Source organism: Ovis aries, chromosome 4 (genome assembly GCF_016772045.2).
Source record: "Ovis aries strain OAR_USU_Benz2616 breed Rambouillet chromosome 4, ARS-UI_Ramb_v3.0, whole genome shotgun sequence".
Classification (NCBI taxonomy): domain Eukaryota; kingdom Metazoa; phylum Chordata; class Mammalia; order Artiodactyla; family Bovidae; genus Ovis; species Ovis aries.
The window spans coordinates 45,024,152-45,037,250 of record NC_056057.1 but is presented as its reverse complement, the minus strand read 5'-3'; the positions used below and the strand labels follow the sequence as shown (position 1 = coordinate 45,037,250).

General features: G+C 34.3%; 1 protein-coding gene across 1 annotated transcript in view; it reads left to right on the top strand.

Moving 5' to 3' along the window:
- The window catches only part of RSBN1L (round spermatid basic protein 1 like), a 69,248-nt gene that overhangs the window by 18,228 nt on the left and 37,921 nt on the right, over window positions 1–13,099 (top strand). The window contains exons 2-3 of the mRNA XM_027968566.3: window positions 3,475–3,591; window positions 10,918–11,558. Coding sequence (XP_027824367.1) covers window positions 3,475–3,591; window positions 10,918–11,558 — 758 coding nt within the window. The remainder of the gene's footprint in view (window positions 1–3,474; window positions 3,592–10,917; window positions 11,559–13,099) is intronic.

Genomic DNA, 13,099 nt, shown 5'->3' with positions numbered 1-13,099 from the left:
ATTTCCTGAGAAACTAGTTTAATTTTATTCTGCAAAAATATATTCTGTTGTAGATTTATAGCTCATATTCTTATTTGCCCTTAAAAGTCTATAGTTGTTTTAATCTTTGGTGTTAGAAGTGAGGATCATGGTTACCCTTAGCAGTACTTCATAAAGACTGAAGGGAACACATAGGGGTACTGGGTGCTATTCATTTTTGTGAAAATTGAGCGGTTTATGGTACTTACATGTGTTTTTTTTCTGTATGTATATTATAGTTTATTAATAAACTTTTAAAAGTTTAATAGTTATTGAAAAACACTTAATAAATATTTAGGGGTAATTGGGAAAAGAAATGTGGAGACATTACAGATAACTGTTTTCTTCAGTTGTGATTTTAAGTGATATGTAACTAGTTCATTTAAAAAGTGTGATTACTTATACAATATTAACTTATATATGTTTTTAGGCTCCAGCTATTTGTGCTGCCATTTTATGGCTGAATGACAGCCTATGATATGATTTCAAGGATTTTAAAACATCAAAAAGTAAGAGTAGTGAGCTAATCTGAAGTATGAGAACAGTTTGATCAATTCTAGAACTTGAGAATAAGTTGTATATGAGCATATATCAGAACTGGAAAAGGTTAGTTTTCATTCCAAACCTAAGGAAGGGCAATGACAAAGAATGCTCAAACTACCGCATAATTGTCCTCATTTCACATGCTAGCAAGGTAATATTCAGGATCCTTCAAGCTGGATTTAGACAAGGCAGAGGAACCAGAGATCAAATTGCCAACAGCCATTGATCAAATGGAAAAAGCAAGGGAATTCCAGAAAAAGCATCTGTTCCATTGACTATGCTAAAGCCTTTGACTGTAGATCACTACAAACTGGAAAATTCTTCAAGAGATGGGAATACCAGACCGACTTACCTGCCTCCTGAGAAAACTGTATGTGAGTCAAGAAGTAACAGTTAGGACTGGACATGCAACAATGGACTGGTTCAAAATTGGGAAAGGAGTATGTTAAGGCTGTACATTGTCAACCTGTTTATTTAACTTACGTGCAGAGTATATCATGTGATATACCGGGCTGGGTAAATCACAAGTTGGAATGAAGATTTTAGGGAGAAATGTCAACAATCTCAGGTACACAAATGAAACCACCCTAATGGCAGAAAGCAAAGAGGAACTAAGGAGCCTCTTGGTGAAGGTGAAAGAGGAGAGTGAAAAAGTTGGCTTAAAACTCAGCATTCAAAAAATGAAGATCATGGCATCTGGTCCTGTCACTTCATGGCAAGTAAATGGGGAAATAATGGAAACAGTGACAGACTATTTTCTTGGGCTCCAAAATAAAGCCGATGGTGACTGCAGCCATGAAATTAAAAGACGCTTGCTCCTTAGGGAAAAAAAAACTATGACAGACTTAGTGTATTAAAAAGTAAAGACATATCACTTTGCCCACAAATGTCTGTATAGTCAAAGCTATGGTCTTCCCAGTAGTCATTTAATGGATGTGAAAGTTGGTCCATAAAGAAGGCTGAGTGCTGAAGAATTGATGCTTGCAAACTGTGATGCTGGAGAAGACTCATCAAAGTCCTTTGGACTGCAAGGAGATCAGACCAATCAATCCTAAAGGAAATCAACCCAGAATATTCACTGGAAGGACGGATGCTGAAGTTGAAGCTCCAATACTTCGGCCACCTGATGCAAAGAGCCGACTCATTGGAAAAGACATTGATTCTTTTTAAAAACTAGTTTTATTTATTCATTCTTGGCCATGTTGGGTCTTTGTTGCTGTGCGCGGGCTCTCTGTAGTTGCAGCGCACAGGCTTCTAATTGCCATGGCTTCTCTTGCTAAAGAGCACGGGCCCTAGGGTGCACAGGACGCAGCAGTTGCACTCCCAGACTCTCGAGCACAGGCTCGATAGTTGTGGCACTTGGGCTTAGGTGCCCCGTGGCGTGTGGGATCTTCCCAGATGAGGGATCAGACTTGTATCTCCTGAATTGACAAGTGGATTCTTTACCAATAAGCCACCAGGAAAGTCCTCAAATCTATATTTTTAAAATTAATACATTTCAAAATATTTGTTAAGTACATAGATTTAATGTTTTTTAGGAATTATCTGTTTTAGTAGTCCAGAGAGTGGTTCAGTACGGTAGCCCCTGGTCTCACATAGCTATTGAACAGTTAAAGTTGAGCTACTTCGTATTGAGATGTGCCATAAGTATAAACTGTAGACTGAATTTTGTAATCTTATGAGTAAAAGAATGTGAAATATCTCAATAACATTTTTTTAGTGTCGGTTCCCTGTTGAAAAATATATTATTAAAATTAATTTTACTAGTTTCCTTTTGTTTCTAATGACTGCTAAAATGTAGATTTACTTATGTGGTAACCCTTATATTTCTATTTGACAAAACTGATCTAGACAGTAACCTAAATAAACATTAGATGATTAATACCTGAATTTAGACCAGTATTTGTAGAAAGAGAAGCATGAAGGGATTTGAGGAAATTATGTCATTGGCATATGTGGTGTATAATCTTGGCTGTTACAGGATGTTTTGCAGTTTTGTGTGAAGTTTTGTGTCATAACTTTGTAATCATAGTGAGCTTTTTGAGGACAAGGACTTCATCACTATTTTAAAGTTCTCCTCTGCATTGTTGTTGCTGAGTGCGTAGGAGCTTGATTGAACAAAGAAGAATTAAAAGGACATCAAATAATTTTGCAGAAACAAAGTTTGAATTTTAGAATGTGAACCAATGATTCTTTGAGTTCGTATATGCTTTATTTTAATATCATAGTATCACTAGTTAGCCAAGTCAGTCGTCTTTTTTAAAAGATACAAGGGTAAGGAAACTTAACATCTAGTCTTTTATATATATATATATATATATATATACACACATACATATATATATGTATATATATGTACATGTATATGTACAGACATATATGTATTTATATACATATATATGTATATATGTATATATATATATCAGACTCTAGGTAGTTTTTTTATATCTTCCTTCATTTAGCCCGGGTGTAACTTATGAAAATTTATCATCCATTTCATTATTTTACACATTAGGCCATTGAGAATGAGTATTTTTTCCAGTGTTATGTTAACCAATATGCCCAACTTCAAAACTAGCCCTTTTTCCACTGTAGTTTACTCTCATGATCAAAGTTAGCCAATTATTTTAAGTGATTTGAAGTTAGGCTGATGTTGTGTTGGAAATGAAGTAGGTGAAGAATAATCTGTAGAATAAAATTTGTAATGATACATTTTGACAGCTTATGATATATATATTCCAGTGTTTAATATATGAGAGGAAATTTAAAAATACTTCCTAAAAACTTAGAACAACAATTACATCTTTTTTTCTTTCTGATTTCCTTGGTGTATTGTAACTTGAGAAATTGGACTGTAGTTCATGAAAGAAATAAAATTGTAAAATGTTTTGAAGTATTTATTTTGTCTTTTAGATAAAATCAAAGACAAAATTAAAGAGAGAGATAAAGAAAAGGAGAGAGAGAAAAAGAAGCATAAAGTAATGAATGAGATCAAGAAAGAAAATGGAGAAGTAAAGATTTTGCTGAAAAGTAAGTTTATATTAAGTGATTTCAGTTGTACGATGTTAACATTGTTCAGTATACTTATTGGCTTAGTGATTAAAATAAGAAATGTTACTTGGTGCTGAATTTTACTGAGAGTAAACATTTGTGGTCAAGATACGAAAAGTTAATAGTGGACTTCTCTAATCTGTATAGTAATATGTCTTTAGTATATTTAGTGAGTTATTGGAAGTAGTAAAGGTAATTATTAGGTTCCTTGAATCATTTAAAAATAGGTTATATAATTCTGTGTTTACATTACTGGTTCATGGATAATCTAAAAGAAGAGACTAAAGCAGCTTTTTCCGTGATAGAGAGGTATGGCAGAGGCAGTGATCTCACCAGTGTTTGATGATAATCACTGTGCATAGTTTAGAGGGAGCATTTTACTCTGAGCTAAATAACAAGTTTTCCTGTTTTACTGTCTGTTTCTTGCATGCTTAAGAATATCCTCTTTTTGTTTCCTATTTTTTTCTCATTATAACTGTTAAAGTTATTTATTATGTGGGGGTGGATGGTTAGGTAATAATAGATCCTATCAATAAATATGAACTCTTTGAGAGAGAATTTGTGATAGATAGTTTTAAATTCACTCAGATAGGAAGGTAAGAAGAATCAATGGCATTTGCTTGCTTGATAGCTAGCAAATTCATTAACTGCCTCATCAAGTCAACAATTTGTTGATCATAACAAGTTGACTTTTATTAATTTCGTATTGGATTTACATGTGCATAAGCCTTCCTGTCTACATATGGGAGAGAAGTCCATAGCACTGTAGGTGCAATGAAATAGCTGGTTAATTACATAATTTAAGGTACACAGACTTTTAGATTCTATGGTTTCATTTAACTCTTTGTCCTGTTTCCACATGCTCTTTGGTGCACTTTGGCTAAGCTCTTATTTTCTACTTGTCAGAACTTTATTTTCTAAAAAATTCTTTAGATCCTGAAGAAACATGACAGAGCCAAAGTTGGTGACTACTTGGTTAATGCTCGTGGTCCTTTCGTTTTGTTTCTTTGCCAGTGTGTTTGATATGTGTTGTCCAAATAGATTGTAAGCCTCTGAGGCAGGAATTGAATATAATCACACTGGTGCTGTACAGCAGCTTATGATGAACACTTGAAAAGTGTTCTTTTTCTTACCATATTGGTTTAGTCATTTTTAAAACTGCTTTAGTCACATAGTCATTTTAGTATTCGTTTGAGTGCCAGTGTTGTAAATTCCTGTGACTTGGTAGAATGTTAAATTCCTTGCATACCATTAATGTGAAATATGTGAACCTCGAAATTACATATGCAAGAAGAATTTTAAATAACCTAAAAAGTGGAGATTTTTCTAGTAATATACAGTGGTAACCTTGATTTTGAAATAAATGAAAAGCTTAAGAGATAATTAAGCTAAACTGAAACCTAGTGATGATAGAGGGGAATAAAAGAGATTTGGAAATAAATTGATCTCTGGGATGGCATAGGAAAACATACTTACTGTGAAATGGAGGTAAACAATAATTACTGCCTTTCAGGGTTGTGGAGATTAAATGACGTTAAGTATAGGGAAAGTACCAAGTACAGTGCCTAGTCCACAGATATTCAATAAGTAGATATGAATCTTTCTTGTTTACATGTACAAAAGATGAGCTCTTGTGATTAAAGACAATGAGAAAACTTATCTCTCCTCGGAGGGTAAAAAAAAGTGAAAGTGAAAGTCGCTCAGTTGTGTCTGACTCTGCGACCCCATGGTCTATATAGTCCATGGAATTCTCCAGGCCAGAATGCTGGAGTGGGTAGCCATTCCCTTCTCCAGGGGGTCTTCCCAACCCAGGGATCGAACCCAGGTTTCCCAAACTGCAGGCGGATTCTTTACCAGCTGAGCCACGGGTAGTATGTAGATAATTAAATGAATAAAAACATGATTAACTTGTGAGATTGTGCCTGTCCCATGGTAAGCAGTGAGTAAGTATTAGCTGTTGTTATTTTCAGCACAGTTTGTCCTGCTTGTGTGGCCAGCCATTTGCCAAGTGAGCGTTATGATCAGGGAAAGGCATCCTTTGTTATTGGTGTCCTGAAGCAACAAGAAAATCAGTTAGGTTGGGAGAGTAAGTATGCTATTCTTTACTGCCTTATGCCCATTTTATGGTTTTTAACTTTTCTTCTCTTTATAAGTTTCACCTTCTGATGATGCTAACATTGTAACTTAGGGCAGATACAGGCATGGAGTGGGTGATGACCCTTGAATATCTGAAATAGATGCTAACTCTTTCTCCACACCAGTCTTATTTCCTCCAGATTTTCATTAAAACTGCATCGAGTATGACTAGAGGTATATACTGATTACATACATAGCAGAAAGGTATTATTAATGGAGAAATCTTATAAATGTATTTCACTGATAAAATAGGAGTTTGCTTTATTAGAAACAGTTTAAAGGAACAAATAAATTTGAAACATAAGCTTATTTAGCTCATTTTTAAAATTTCAAATGTCTACCAATTACTTTTTCTGAATATACTTACATGTTCCAGTCATTTTTATGTTCTTTATTGATAAAGGTATAAGAACATGGATGTTACCAGTATATTATTTTTGAGAGTAAATTTTGTTTTTATAGCATATCAAGGAGCTTGATGGTGAGCAGATGAAAGGAGCATTAAAAGAAGCCTATGTTCAAGGTTATTGGTAGTGTACTAAAGGTCATGGGTAGGTAATTCTTGAAAGGAAGAGTGAAAATATTGCTGTGCATAAAAGGAAAGTCATTCCCAGAGACCACAGGCTGAAAATAGCTAAGCTAATTACTACTTTGTTTCTGTGTATGATAATGAAATTATGTATATTACTTCCCATAGTGAAGTTGCTCAGTCGTGTCCGACTCTTTGCAACCCCTTGGACTGTAGCCTACCAGGATTCTCTGTCCATGGGATTCTCCAGGCAAGAATACTGGAGTGGGTTACCATTTCCTTCTCCAGGGGATCTTCCCGACCCAGGGATTGAACCCAGGTCTCCCACACTGGAGGCAGACGCTTTAACCTCTGAGCCACCAGGGAAGCCCCTATTACTTCCTATATTAAATATGAAATCAGATCCAGTGTTTCTGGCAACCTTTATTAAAATTAAAAATATACTAAGGTTAGGAATGGGAATTAATTCTAGTGATTTTGTAAGTTTTAAAGATTTTTTAAACATAGCTTGCCGTTAGTGACACATACTGGTTTTTCTTTTTCATCTGTGTCTGTGATTTTTTTCCTGTCTCTGTCAGAGGGTCTCTTCTGGCTGTGTGTATCTCCGTTTCTCTTTGTGTCTGATTCTCCGTTTGGCTATCTGTGCATGTGGAGAGGGGCTGGGGTCTAAGTGTCTGAGATCTACTGTTCATATGTCTGTGGATCTTCAAGGGGAGGGTCTCCCATCAACTACACTTCTATACTTTTTGAGGATCCAAATTACTTAGCAGTTCTTTCTGTTACGGGTATTTACCAGGATCCTCTAATAAAACACTGCAGTTCTGATGTATTGGGCTCTGTTTGAAGAATTATGAATTTAGAGTAAATATGTACTTTAAATACCTTTTAGTATAAGAGAAGAACATTAATATTCAAAATAGTCTTCTGCCTTAAGTATTTAAAAATTTCCTACATATGTATCTATTGCATTTCATGCATCATTCCAAGACAGGAAATGCATGATTATATAAAACTTAAAAATCTATCTAGTAAAGGCTAGTGTTTGATTTGTTTTAAATGTAAAGAATGCATTTTATCTGTATCCATTGGAGGGGAGGGGTCCCAAAGACTGCCCCCAGATTTGATGATTTGCTAGGAAGACTCATAGGACTCAGCATAAATTTGTACTCATGGCTATGACTTATTATGGTAGAGGATACAAAGTACAATCAGTAAGGACAAAAGGCACGTGTGGCAAATTCTGGAGGAAGCTAGACACAAGCTTCTAAGAGTCCTCTCGTAATGGAGTCACAGGATGCACTTAGTTCTTCCAGCAGTGAATTGTGGCAACATATATGAAATGTTGTCTACCTGGAAGCTCATTAGAAACTCAGTAATTAAGGTTTCTGTTGGGAACTGGTCACGTAGGCACCCCCTGTCTAGTTGTAGCAAAATCGAAGGCTCCCAGAAGGAAAACGGGTGTTCAGTGTAAACCATATTATTTGCAGAAACAATGAGCCACTTTTATCAGAGAACAGTTTTAATCTTCCCAAAATACAAGTTCTCAGGTGCCAACCAAGGGCCAACCTTGCAAGCAGGCCTTTCCAAGGATAGCACTCTTAGGCATTTTGTGTTAACTCTCTTCTGCTCATGGTGCTCACTTTAATATTTAATTATAATTTGTCATGTAAGTTTAATTATTTGATTTGCAATATAATAATCTTTTGACTAATTTGTTATTAGCTAGTGTTTCTCAGTTTCTGACTATCATACTACAACAGAAATGAACTGTTACACCTGTTTTATTTTAATGTAACATGTATTCTGAATATTTCCTCTTAATTTTTAAAAAATGTATTAGGTATAAATGTAATATATTTTCATTCAAATGAAATTCTGCTCGTATTGGCAAGCTATTTAATTTGTGCAATTTTACATTTATTTCCAGTTTAGTTATTAATTATACCTAGAACAATTAAACTGTTTTAAGTTCTGGTTTTTTTTATTATTGATTTTATTTTTTTTAAGTTCTTTTCTAATTCACTACTGTCTTTTTTCCTTGACTCATTTGGATTTCACTTACATATATAAACTTCTTTTTATCTTTCATTTTGATTAACTCCCTATTTTAACTTTTTATTACTAATTTTGTTCCTATGATATTAACTGAATCTGGTGTTTTAATCATTTATACCTGGGTAGCAAGTATGAATTTGTTAATATATTTTTAACTTACTTACATGTAGACTCTTGAGAAAATTAACACTTTGCATTTTATGAATTTGCGAACTTGTGCAATCAATAGTGTTATCATATTTTTCATTTTGCTTTTCACAGTGATACCAGTTTGGCCTTCATTTCATACTCATGAATTTTCAGAAGAGATGGTTAATTATTAACATTAAACTTTCCATTTGTAAGAATTGCTGTGAACTTGAGAGAATTTTTATGCTTTTTGTTTCAAGGTTAGGATATGGTGAAAAACTGACTGAACTGGAAACAGGGGATAAGCCTATAAACGTCAGGTAGTCTGTTGGTGAGAGAAATCTTTGGATTCATGGATTCGTTAAATGTTCACATATAGCAATGTACTAGATGCCAGAAATGCCAGGAGGGATTCAATGATTGGTGAAAAAAGTGTTTCACTATGAATTCATTAAAGTTATTTGTTTCACTCATACATTATCCTGAAGGATATATATTATACAGATATCCTGTGAATGAAAAAAATAACTTTGTATGACTGTATCGTATATATTCATTTATGTAGAATATGTAATAACAGTTTATTAATTTAGAGCGAAGATATTTTAGTTCCAAAGAAAAATGAAAATAATATAAGAATTGTCTTTATAGGATGGGTAAGAAAGTCCAGTAGTGAGTACTGGGGCAAGGCAAAGATGTTTTGGGGAAAGGAAGTAACTTTACCAGTAGTAGAAAGATAAAGTAGGATTAGGTATGTTTCATAAGAAATTGTGAGTAGTGTAATTGACCAGAGCATGGGGGTACTTGAGGACACTGAGTTTGGATTCCAGACTGAAGAGATTGTATTTTACTTGGTAGTCATTGAGAACCCTTGAAAACAGTTGAATCAAGGGATGAACATGATCAAAACAATATATAAAACTTATAGAATTAGTGTTATGGCTCTAGCATTAAGGATGAGAGTTAGTCATGAGGCTTTTAGATCAGAAGCTAAGGCATAGTAGTATCATGGAAGTTAAAAATAATCAAGGATGAGGTGGGTATTTACATAGAACCGTGGAGAGATCAGGAAAAATGATTTGAGAGAGAATATCATTGGATTTGATATTTGAACAATCTGGGATGGTAAATTTGAGTAGACTGGAAACAGACCCAGAATTTTAAAGGATAGAAATAGTCATGTAATGAAGATAAGATGTTGGTGGATATAGTGGTTTTTTATGAGAAGTTTGATGGTCAAAAGAAGAGGAGAGAACTTTAAGCAAGAGTTTTGGAGTTGGTGGGAGGAACTTGTTTTTGGAAAGTAGGCAGGACATCTCATTCACCAGAGACAGAAAAGAATACTAGAGATATGTGAAGATTGAAAAATTTAGATAAAGAAGCAGGTTGTGAAGATTTAAGTCATGACTGGTTATCTTTAAAAGTGAAATAACAGATGGAAACAGTAAATCCTTTTTTCTTCTCAATTGTCATATTAATAACTTTTTTATTTTGTCTTAGGAACCATAATATTTTCTTGTGAGGATATTTGTTCTTTTCTGTGTTTTTTATTGTCTAGAAATAAATATACTGTGATAATATTGTATTTAATATGTACACTTAAATTCTATAGCTGTATAGCCACTGTAGATTAATCTTTTATTCTTTGGATTTCTAAATTTTTGAGCCTAGTGTCTACTTACCTTTGGTTACAGAGGTTCATTAATATATAAACTTATTATTGACCCATTTCTTTTTCTTTTCTTTAATGTTTCTCTTTACCAGTACATGGATATCATTTGTACTCAGGACATGAGAAGTTATTCTGATTTTGTCACCTCTTATGGTATCTTGCTGGGTTTTCACTGGGAATTCTGTAGACTCTAGTAGATCTAGAATAGCCCGTTTTGGATGAAAGAGTAGTTTACGGAGAAGGAAGTATGGTAAAGAGCTAAGGAATTTCTGTGTTTGTTGCTCATATACTATGCAAGTGTTTTTCTCCTTTGCTGATTTGTAAATCTTGACACCTGTATGTAATTTTTAAGAACTTAAAGTAAAAAAGATACATATCAATGGAAAATGTCTCATGTCCTAAATGCAGGGCATTCATTGTTCACATTGGCTTTTGTTCAGCTTTCCATTTCTGATTTTTATTTAAAATTTGAAGACTTATGATTTCTAAAACATTAATTTCATTACTTCATTAAATACTGATTGAGCATCTACTTCATGTTAGAATGGTACCACTCACTGTAAGCATAACTGTCTTAAGCCTTCCTCTTTGTGTATGTGTGCCTATGTGTGTGGAGAGAGGGAAAGAGTCTGACTAAATTATGATTATCAATACTGCGTAAAACAAGTCCCAAATATAAGCTTCATTTTGTGTAAACTTTGCTTATTTGTTATAAAACAGTTCCTGAAGCATGATATTTAAAGAAACTAAAATGAGTACTTTCAAAAAAAATTTTTCCCAACAGGTGGGAAGGAGAAACCAAAAACAAGTGCAGAAGACTTACAAATTAAGAAGGTAAAGAAGAAAAAGAAAAAGAAACACAAAGAGAATGAAAAACGGAAGCGTCCAAAAATGTATAGCAAATCTATTCAAACTATATGCTCAGGATTGCTGTCTGATGTTGAAGATCAAGAAGCCAGAGGTATCCTAAATGATAACATAAAGGATTACAGTGGAAAGAGTTTGGATACCAAGAGTTATGATTCCAAAATTCCAGAAAACAGTGAGTTTCCATTTGTCTCATTAAAGGAGCCACGGGTTCAGAACAACCTCAGAAGGCTGGACACTTTGCAGTTCAAACAGCTCATTCATATTGAGCACCAGCCTAACGGAGGTGCATCAGTTATCCATGCCTACAGCAATGAACTCTCCCATCTGTCTCCTGTGGAGATGGAGAGGTTTGCAGAAGAGTTTGTGGATCTGGTGTTCAGTGAAAATGAGAACTCTGCAGCTTTCTATGTAATGGGTATTGTTCATGGGGCAGCTACTTATTTACCTGATTTTTTAGACTACTTTTCATTTAATTTTCCCAATTCACCAGTGAAAATGGAGATATTGGGAAAGAAGGATATAGAGACAACGACTATGTCCAATTTTCATGCTCAGGTAAGAGGTTTTAGTTGTGTGTTTTTTTTAAACTTTAAATTACATGTTTTAGACAAGTTTATTATGTTCTTTGATCATCATTTTCTTACAGGTTTGCAACAAAAAAAGGTAAGGATATACTGAAACCTCTTGGGGATATTAAAAATAAATTACTCTCTTGATGTGAACACTAGAGTTTAAATTTCAACTTCTATTTGTCTGTCTTTTCTTAAAGATAGTGAAATAATTAAGATTCTGTTGTCCTTTATTCCTTGGATTTGTTTTGGGAGTGAAATGAATTTACCTATTTATTATTCCAGTCCATACAATAGTTCTGTTACCTGAACATCACTTAAAATTGTCTTCTTGCTTTATGAAATAGTGCTTTAAAAGTGCTTAGCATTGGCTTCATCATACGGAAGGTGCTAAATAAATGTTGGGTATTCAATATATTGTGGTACAAAGGAATCTAACTAATGATTATTAGTTAAATATGTGATTATGTGAGAATATTAGCACATCAGTGCATATATTGAGCTAATTTCTATTTCCTACCCTTCTCATTGTAGAATATGCATTATTTTAAATTTATTTATTTTGGCCGCATCATGCAACTTGTGGGATCTTAGTTCCCTGACTAGGATTGAACAGTGAAAGAATGGAATGCTAACCATTGGACCGCCAGAGAATTCCTGAATATACATTATTTTAGAAAGCAGAGGCAGAATCCAGTCCACTGGCTTTTAGAAGTGAATGTAGGCCCATCTGAAGGCGGGTGCATTATTATTCATTCTCAGATCAGAGACTGCTTAGGCCGAAGATCAGCAATTTTCATGTTTATCTGTGCTAAAGTTTCTGGTATTCTAAGTAATAATTGATATTCTGGTTTGAAAAGAGGAAAGAAAGTGAAGAAAGTTTCAGAGAGATCTTAGTGATCCCTGACCCAATCTTTGTCACTTAAACAAGCACAGACAGGAGTCATTTCAGGTTTTACGGTTGGCAGCAGTGCCAGCAGTAGGACACCGTCTCCTTAACCTTCACCCAGGAGGACCTTTTTCCTTATTTTGAGTGTGTATCTTTTTTTGTGTTTGTTTAATATCTGTTCAAGTTATAGTTTCCACTTTAAATGATAGTCTGGACATTCAGTCACACCCACACATACCCACCTCCCCACCCCACAGTATGTTTGGTGTGTATTCTATCATATATTGAAGTCTGGATAATGTGCTTGTATTTAACATTTTAATATGTGTGTGTTGGGGGGGCTACTAACTGTGGGAGAATTCAAATTTGAATATTTTTTGGAGCTGAAAGGGAGCTGTAGAGCATTGGGCACTTGCTCTGTCATTTTATAAATTTCAGAATGGTTAGTAGACTGGCATCTAGTACTAGTGTCTGCTGTTTATTGAGTACTGCCTGTTGACTACCAGGAACTGTTTTAAGTACTTTATATGTAATAACCCATTTAATCTCCGTTACCATTTAATTTTAGCAATGAGGACAGAGAAGGAATAATTGCCCAGAAACCTTTGGTATTAGATCATTGATTTGTTTTTCATTTA